The sequence below is a fragment of the Ovis aries genome, chromosome 13 (assembly GCF_016772045.2).
Source record: "Ovis aries strain OAR_USU_Benz2616 breed Rambouillet chromosome 13, ARS-UI_Ramb_v3.0, whole genome shotgun sequence".
NCBI classification, from domain to species: Eukaryota; Metazoa; Chordata; class Mammalia; order Artiodactyla; family Bovidae; genus Ovis; species Ovis aries.
Window position 1 is genome coordinate 73557562 of NC_056066.1, and position 9195 is coordinate 73566756.

The window sequence follows — 9195 nt, forward strand, 5'->3', positions numbered from 1 at the left end:
TGGGCTACAGTCCACCGGGTCACAAAGAGTCGGACACGACTGAGCGACTTAACTAACTTTTGAGTATTACTGAGTAAAGATGAATCATGGACTGTTAAGACATAAGATTGTCAAATATGAAAAATTGTTATTATTATTAAGCAATACAAAGAACAGTATCATGGAATGTTGAGATAAAATCATAATACGTAGAAAATCACATTATTATTGAGCAATAATCCTTCCAAAAGCATTTTAAAGTGTTGGAATGTTTAGGGCACAGGATTGCACAACGTTTTTCTTTTCTGTTTTTTTTTTTTTTAATGGAATTCTAGAATTCTAAGAACATAGATCTTTAGAAACCTGCTAGTCCAGCGAGCTGAGGTAACTCTAAATAGAGATTAGGTTTGGTTCCAGCTCGCAGGGCAGGTAAACCGCAGAGCCCAGGGCTGGAACATTAGGAATGCGGAAGCCCCGGCACTGCGCCGGCTGGATGCGTTGAAGGCCGCCATGGCCGCAGCTTCTTCTCCATCCCCTGGGGTCTCCCCTCAGGCCTCCCCCTGCCCCAAGGAGGCCAACAGAGCGCTGCTCAACGACAACTCTTGCTGGACCATCATCGGCACCGAGTCGGTGGAATTCTCCTTCAGCACCAGCCTGGCGTGCACCCGGGAGCCGGTCACTCCCGTGCCGCTCATCAGCACCCTCGAGGTGAATCCGGGCGCTGCGGGGCGCTGGCGGGCGTGACTGCCCTGGGCCGGGTGGGAGTGCAGGTGAGGGAGAGCTGCGAGCTCTCAGCTCGCCACCCCGCGCCCCCCGCTTCTCCCACACCCCTTGGTCTTACCCTCCCCCAGCTGAGTGGCGGGGGCGATGTGGCCACCCTGGAGCTCCACGGTGAGAACTTCCACGCGGGGCTCAAAGTGTGGTTCGGGGACGTGGAGGCCGAAACCATGTACAGGTATAGGGCTGGGGGTTTCCCTGTCTCCCAGAGAACGGGGCTGGTGGGGAGTGGGGTGCACGCCATCAGCATCGCTGCTGCCCTGACCTCGATGCCCCACCCCCAGGAGCCCGCGGTCCCTGGTGTGCGTGGTGCCCGACGTAGCCGTCTTCGGCAGCGACTGGCGCTGGCTGCGCACACCCATCACAGTGCCCGTGAGCCTCGTGCGCACCGACGGCCTTTTCTACCCCAGCGCCTTCTCCTTCACCTACACGCCCGAGTACAGCGCGCGGCCGGGGGCCCCGGGCGCCCCGGCGGCGCCCGCCGCTGACGCCGACGCGCTCCTGGAGAGCATCCATCACGAGTTCACGCGCACCAACTTCCACCTCTTCATCCAGACGTAGGAGGAGCGGCCTGGACGCTGAGACCTGGCCGGGGGCCGGTTTTCTGGGTCCTGAGCCCTGCCCTCCGCCTCGGTGCTGCGGAAGTGAAAGCTTTAGGCCGACTTGCAGAAAGCTCTTGCCCTAGAAACCTGGCCCTGCGGGTCTTACACCGGTTACTCCCTCGTCCTTTTCCGTATAGGAAGACTCCGCCTGAGTGATGCGCCTTTTGTATCGGGTCAAGAGTGTGGTTTTCTCTGTCATTGTCTTTTTCACTCTCACACCCTCTCTCCCGCAGTAACTATAGTTTTTTTGTTTTCTGTTTTTGGCGATGCCACGTGGCCTGTGGGATCTTAATTCCCAGACCAGGAATGGAACCCGTCCCCCATGCGATGGAAGTGCAGAGTCTTAGTCCCTGGACCGCCAGGGAGTTTCCTGTAGATCTGTCTTCTTTTTGCATCCGTGTCCCTGCATCTTTGTTTCTCTCCATCACTCTGGGTCTGGCATACAGTTTCACACATTGTGAAAAGCCTAGCCTAGAGCAGTGACCCTCCAGGCAGCTGTGTCTTCCCTGAAAGAAGAAACGGGTAGTATTTCACACACATGGGGCATGGTCTCACGCTTGCCCTGCTGGCCCTGAAGCACCAGGTGCTGCCTGGAACATTGGGTCCCACTCCAAGCACCAAGTCCCTTCTGGAGCATGGGGAACCTGTCCTGGAGTGCTGGTTTCCACCCTGCAATACAAAGCTCGGTCCTTTCCTTAGTCTTTTTCTGGCTGGAGCCAGGCACAGTACCCATGCAGATGTTTGCCCTCTGGTCCACAACTTTGGTGGCTGGGCAGGTCCCTGGGGCAGTGGTCAGGTCTTGCCATCTTAATTGTCTACCCAGGCATTTCTTTCTCAGGCCCAGTAAGATGCAGTCAGTCCTTAGGGTCGGAGATTGCTCTGCTGTGTTGGCATCAACTCCCAGCCAGGGCAGAGTCTGATCTGTATGACCCACCTGCTCCCAGAGGGAGGTGCCCCAGTGTGCTTCCCCCCACATATATGCAGAGTAGAGGACCACACGTGTGGTGGAGCAGATAGCTCACTTGTGATACTTCCTGGAGGAGCAATGAGGGTTCAGAGGTAGCCAGCATCCCAGAGCCCCTGTCCCTGCTCTGGGGACCACCTGCTGTCTCTATGCAGGCCCAGGGGCAACCACAAGACCCAAAACAAAACTTGCCCAGGACAACTCTAGGCAGAACTCATGGGATCTGCTGGGCAATAGCCAAGAAAGAGTAGCTTCTTTGGAGCCCAGGGATAAAATTGCAATTTATCACTGCCTAGACTCTCCACCCTCAGCCAAATGTGTGCCCCACAGGGAGGGTCCTGACTCGGGCTATGGAAACCATGACACAGATATCATAGGTGCCAACTATTGTACCAGCCCCTGGGGGTGCCAAAAGGGGAGAACTGGTCTGAAATGTGGGTCAAGGGCTCTCACCACTCTGGGACTTTCTTTAAGCTCTAAGTTCATTTCCTGAGATGCTTTCCCCAGAACATAGAAACCCCCATGAAAAAGAAGAAGCTGATATTTCCCAAGGGGGCAAAATGGGCTTTGCTCTTAGAGTCCTCAAAGTCTTGGCTAAGTTCCGTTCTCTGCCGTCAGCGGACTGAAACCCACAAGGATGGGAAAGAGAAGCTTGTTCAGAGTCTTCCATGGCTCCTGGGAGTGGATCCTGGCTGAGGAACCCAGGGAACAACTGGATGGAAAACGTCCTCCACATGAGTGCCTGTCCCAGGAGAGTTTGAGCTCACTGCCCTGTGAGACTGAAGCAGGAAGCCACTTGTAAAGGCGCTAAAAGGTTTCATAGCATATCACATGGGGAGTTGGGGCTCAAGGGCCTTTCCAGTTCTGCCCTCAAGAACTTCCTCCACCACTCCACCAGGCAGCAGTCCCGGAAGCCAAGGACCTAGCTTGGCTTGAAAGCCCAGCCATGCAGCTCTATTTTTTGCACTATCTGCAGGACACTCCCAGACCCTTGGTCCCACCTACGAAAGTCTGTGCCCTCAGAGCTCCAACCCTGGCCTGTCTTCTGAGTTTCAGTTGCTGGACTGTCCTGGGAGGTCTTCTCTCCCTCAAGCCTGAATCTGTCTAACATCAAACTCCCCTCCCTCTCCACCTCCCTTGCTAGAAGAGGCTTCCTCCTCCACTCCACTACTGCTCGGTTCTCCAAACTCAGCTCAGACAGTCCGTTCTTCAAGATTTCCCTAATTTGGGACTTCCCTGGTGGTCCAGTGGGTAAGAATCCATCTGCCAATGTAGAGAACAGGGGTTCGATCCCTGGTCCAGGAAGATCCCACGTGCCACAGGGCAACTAAACCTGTGCGCCACAGCTACTGAGCCTGGGCTCTAGAGCCATTGCTCCGCAACGAGAGAAGCCACCTCAGTGAGAAGCCTGCACACCGCAACTAGAGAAAGCCTGCGTGCAGCAGCAATGAAGACCTAGCACAGCAAAAAAAAAAAAAAAAAAGTCCCTAATTAGACTTAATACAGTGATCGCTTTATACTGTATTCAAATATCGCATCATTATGTTGTACGCAGAAACTAATATAATGTTATATGTAAAAAAAAAAAAAAAAGATTTCCCCAACGCAAGATTACATAACTTGCAGGCCCAGGGCAAGATGAAAATATATAACCCCTTGTTCAAAAATTATTAAGACTTTCAAGACAGCGATAGCAGAGCATGAAATCAAGGCAGGGCCCTGCAAAGCACAGGGTCTTGTGTGCCTGTCAAGGTCACAAGCCCATGAAGCTGGCTCTGGCCCCAGACTTTCCATCTTGTTTTCCCATAGAATCCCACTAGAACCATGTACTGCCCACCTTGGAGCAAAGGGCTTTATGTACGTGTCAACTGTCCACTCTAGACTGTGAGCTTCATGTGGGAAGGAGCTTATCCTGGTGTGGCCTAGGAGGTACATTGCAACGCTTGAACACTGAATAAGTGCTCAGTGCATACCAAAGAGCATGGGATTGTATTGGCAGATATTAAATTTGGATTTTGCAAGTGCAATGTGAAACCAGCAGGTGGCACTGTTGTCCTCCCAAGCATTGAGTATTTTTAGTTAAACAGTACGGGTCCTTAAAGATAATCTTCACTTTTTCATGTTCTCAGGATCAGAACAGAGTTGAGAGTCATTGCCGTCCTCCATATTTCATCCTCATTTTACAGATGGGGAAACCGAGGCTCTGAGAGAGAAGCCCCAGGAAACAGAGCAGGTTGATGACAGCGTCTGATTTGAATCCTACACTTTTGATGCAAAGTCTGGGGCTCTGAGATTCTTTTAATTTTCTACTTCATAGTCTTTAACACTCTTAATTCCCTGCTATGTATAGGTAGCATATGTGTGTGTGTGTTACAAAGGGCGGGATTGGGGGTAGGGAGTGGATGGGGTACATACTGTATTCTTGCTGTGAATAAGGTCAAAATCTCTGTTCCCCAAATCTCCCAGTTTACCAGCTCTCAGGCTGCCTGAGAGCCCACTGTGGGGGTGGGGTCAGGGGAGCAAGTCTTTTGGTTTAATTCTTCTGGGAACACTGAACTTTGAGTTTCTCTCTCTCTCTCCTGTTTCTTTGAAGTTGAGTTTCTTTAAATAGAAAGTCATCATGACCACAGTGCGGGTAATATTCTCAGACACCTTCCTCCCTGGGGAGGATGCTGATGGCTGTGGGCACAGACCATGAAGACGGCAGAGGAGAGAGGAAGTGGTTTTAAGGGGAATGAAACCAGCAGGGTGACATCTCCTGAGTTCTGCAACAGCCCTGACCATATTCACCCAAAAAGGCTCTGTTCCAGACCCCAAGGGACAAAGGCAGGTTGGACGGCCATGCCACAATGGTTTCAGTGGTAAATTGGTGAACACCTGTTACAACTGGTTGCTTGCTCCCTGGGGTGGGAGAGGAGCAGGTAAAGTTCAGGGGTGAGGGTGGGGGCTAAGGCAGAGCCTTGGGACCAAGTTCTTTATGGACTCACTGGTGCTAGAATTTTAAAGTGGGACCCACTCTGCCAAATTCATCCCAAGCCCCTATCAGGTTCTAAGCATCCCCTCGCCACCCTGGCTGGTGTCTGTAAATGCACACCCCTAGCACCTCATCCTGGGTGGGAGTATCCTGGACTCAGCTGGTTTTGTGGCCCCTGACTTACCATGGCTCCAATTATGATTGTTTTCACTTTACCCGGTGAGAAAGCAATACACATTCAGTAGAAACCGTACTTTAAACCCTGATCCTTTTCTGGGCTGGCGATAGGCACTCTGGTCTTCTCTCCTGATGCTAGGGCCACGGCAACGAGCCTCGGTTTTCGGTCCACCAGGTGACTGAGGGTAAGCAACGGATAAACTGAAAACCATTCTGTTTTTCACTTTCATTACAGTATTAATAAATTACAGGAGAGATTCAACACTTTATTATTAAATAGGCCTTGTGTTAGATGATTTTGCCCAACTCTAGGCCAATGTAAGTGTTCTGAGTACATTTAAGGTGGGCTAGAATAGCATCAGGGCTTCTCAGCTGGCTGAGATGCAAGTTCGAGCCCCAGAGGAGGAAATGGCAACCCACTCCAGTGTTCTTGCCTGGAGAATCCCACGGACAGAGGAGCCTGGTGGCCTACAGTCTGTAGGGTCGCAGAGTCTGACACGACTGAAGCGACTTAGCGTGCATGCACAGAGGATAGCATCGCCAACTCAATGGACATGAATTTGCGCAAACTCCGGGGGACAGTGGAGGACAGAGGAGCCTGGCATGCTTTAGTCCATGAGATCACAAAGAGTCGGACGTGTATGTTTCCCTTGTGGCTCAGCTGATAAAGAATCCACCTGCAACGCAGGAGACCTGGATTCCATCCCTGGGTTGGAAAAATCCCCTGGAGAAGGAAAAGGCTACCCACTCCAGTATTCTTGCCTGGAGAATTCCATGGACTATATAGTCCATGGGGTTGCAAAGAGCCGGACAAGACTGAGTGACTTTCACTTGGTAGGTTAGGTGAATTAAACAACTTTTCAGCTTCAATTATTTTCAACTTATGATGGATTTGTTGGGACATAGCCCTATTGTAGGTCAAGAAAGATGTGTATGTACATATATTTTGTGTATATGCGTACCTTCCCTTCTCCTCACACTAATTATGCGTATGTATTTCCAGAGGGGTCACCTTAAAATGAAGGAATGCAGAGCTGACAGCGACTTTTCAGACAATGGCCAAGCAGTATGAACACTAGTTGTGCGACTTGTGTGACTTTGTCTAGTTCAAGGCACTTAACCTCTTTGTGCCTCAGCTCCCTCTTCTGTAAATGGGGGAAATAGGATTGGTTTTCATAAGACGTCATGCTGCTGCTGCTGCTGCTAAGCTGCTTCAGTCATGTCCGACTCTGTGCGACCCCATAGATGGCAGCCCATCATGCTCCCCCGTCCCTGGGATTCTCCAGGCAAGAACACTGGAGTGGGTTGCCATTTCCTTCTCCAATGCATGAAAGTGAAAAGTGAAAGTGAAGTCGCTAAGTCGTGTTCGACTCCTAGCGACCCCATGGACTACAGCCTACCAGCCTCCTCCGTCCTGGGATTTTCCAGGCAAGAGTACTGGAGTGGGGTGCCATTGCCTTCTCCGAAGATGTCATGAGAAATAAGATAACATATGGAACACACTTTCGGCAGTGGCCCCAAGTGAACCAGTTTATATGGACTTTTGTTGCCATTGTTATTCCAGAAGCACATTTTAAAATTTTTTAATATTTATTGTTGTCTGAATAGGCTCTTATTTGCGCATGCCGGAGCTTTTGTTGCGGCATGTGGGATCTAGTTCCCTGACCAGGAATTGAAACTGGGCTCCCTGCCTTGGGAACATGGAGTCTTAGCCCACTGGACCTCCAGGGAATTCCCCAGAAGCACTTTTAGAGACGATCCAAACACTGCAGGCTTCTTCCAATGTACAGATGAGGAATTTGATGGTCCAGAGGAGATAAGTGAGAGGGGCTTCCCTGGTGGCTCAGAGAGTAAAAATCTTCCTGCAATGCAGGAGACCCAGGTTCGATCCTTGGGTTGGGAAGATCCCTGGAGAAGAGAATGTCTACCCACTCCAGTGTTCTGGCCTGGATAACAGAGGAGGTAAGCGAACTTCCTGTAATTGTTTTCGCCGTTACGCAGGCTATAACCACACTGTTTATTGTCCCACAGTTTCCATGGGTCAGGAGTCCACGCACGGCTTGGCTGGGTCGTGTGCTCAGCCCCAAGGCTGTCATCAAGGTGTCAGTCAGGGCAGCAGTCTCTCCAAGGCACATGGTTGTTGGAAAAATCCATGTCCTCGAAGCTGTAGAACTCACGGCAGCTTGCTTGTTCAGGGCCAACAAGAGAGCACCACTCTCTTCAGGAAGATTCCAGACCCTCTTTTACATATCTTCAACTGTTTTCCTTTAGCCACGGGCTTTATTGTCTGAATATTTGCAACTATTATTCTATACCCAAATTTAATTTCTTACAAAACTCTATACTGCATATTGGTGGGTCACTTCGCTCTGCATTTTTGCCACATTTCCGTCAAGAAGTATTTCCCCAAATCACAGTCTGCCTGGTTGTGGTGGTTGTTGTTCAGTCGCTAAGTTGTGTCCGGCTCTTTGTGATGCCATGAACTGTAGCCTGCCAGACTCCTCTGTCCATGAGATTGCCCAGGCAAGAATACTGGAGTGGGTTGCCATTTCCTTTTCCAGGGTAATCTCCCTTTTTACTAGCTCAAAAACTGATTTCGAACCTTTGTTACATCTGCAGAACCCCTTCACCTGTGCTGCCCAATGTGACCTTCCTATCCATCATTTTTGGAGATCATGCCCACACTCAAGGGGAGGGAATAGACAGGTCATATTCACTAGGGAGGTAGAAATATTGGGGGCCATCTTGGAATCCTGACCATCTCACTCTCCCAAACCACACAACAGATTATTGGCAAGGAGAAATCTGTTTGGCCCGAAGGTCTCCCCATGCCCCAGAAAGGAACTTCCCCATTTCCATCAAGAAGTATTGCCCCAAATCACAATTTGCCTCAGAAGATTGGCAGGATCATGAACAAAACTGGCCCAATATTGTCCAACACTGCTTTGAATCCCCAGCCCAATTCTCAGAAATAATATATCAGTTTCCACTTAGGGTTAGCATTCCAGGTAAATTAACCTCTGTGGAGGTGACCAGCAGTGGGACTGTAAGAACCAGCCTTTAAGATGGTGTCTGAGTAGTCTTGCCTCCTAGTATTCCTACCCTCCTGCAGTCCCCTCTTGCAGCGAATAGGGCTGACTCTTGTGACCAATGAGATTTAGTAGAAATGACAGTGAGCTTCCACCTGGCTCTCTTAGATGACTCTCTGGGAAAAGCCACCTGCTCTGACCTGGGGATGCTCAAATCAGCCCTCTGGGGGTCATCATGGCAAGGGACTCTTATCAACAGCCAATACCAACTTGCCCGACAAGCACATGCACCATCTTGGAAATGGATCCTCCAGCCCAGTCAAGCTTTCAGAAGACCGCTGCTCTGGCCAACGATTTGACTACAATCCCACGAGACCCCAGAGCCACCTAGCTCACTCCTGATCCACGGGAACTATTTTTTGTTGTTTATTCAGTTGTGTCCAATTCTTTGTGACCCCATGGACTGTAGCCTGCCAGGCTCCTCTGTCCATGGGATTTTTCAGGCAAGCATACTGGAGTGGGCTTCCATTTCCTTCTCCAAGGGCTCTTTCCCACCCGGTGATGGGGTCCACATCTCCTACACCGGCAGGTGGATTCTTTAGCCCTGAGCCACCAGGGAAGTCCAATGTGGGAACATCGTGAGATCTTTATGTTGCCATAAACTCCTAAGTTTGGGGTAATTTAACACAGCGA

At 50.5% G+C, this 9195-nt stretch overlaps 1 protein-coding gene across 1 annotated transcript; it reads left to right on the top strand.

The window, feature by feature from the left end:
• Positions 1–458: 458 nt before the first annotated feature.
• On the top strand, positions 459–4889 carry LOC101111217 (recombining binding protein suppressor of hairless-like protein). Its single transcript, XM_042230181.2, has 3 exons — positions 459–687; positions 831–934; positions 1041–4889. Exons 1-3 carry the CDS (start codon positions 490–492, stop codon positions 1315–1317), a joined length of 579 nt encoding a protein of 192 aa, XP_042086115.1. The 5' UTR covers positions 459–489; the 3' UTR covers positions 1318–4889.
• Positions 4890–9195: the final 4306 nt, after the last annotated feature.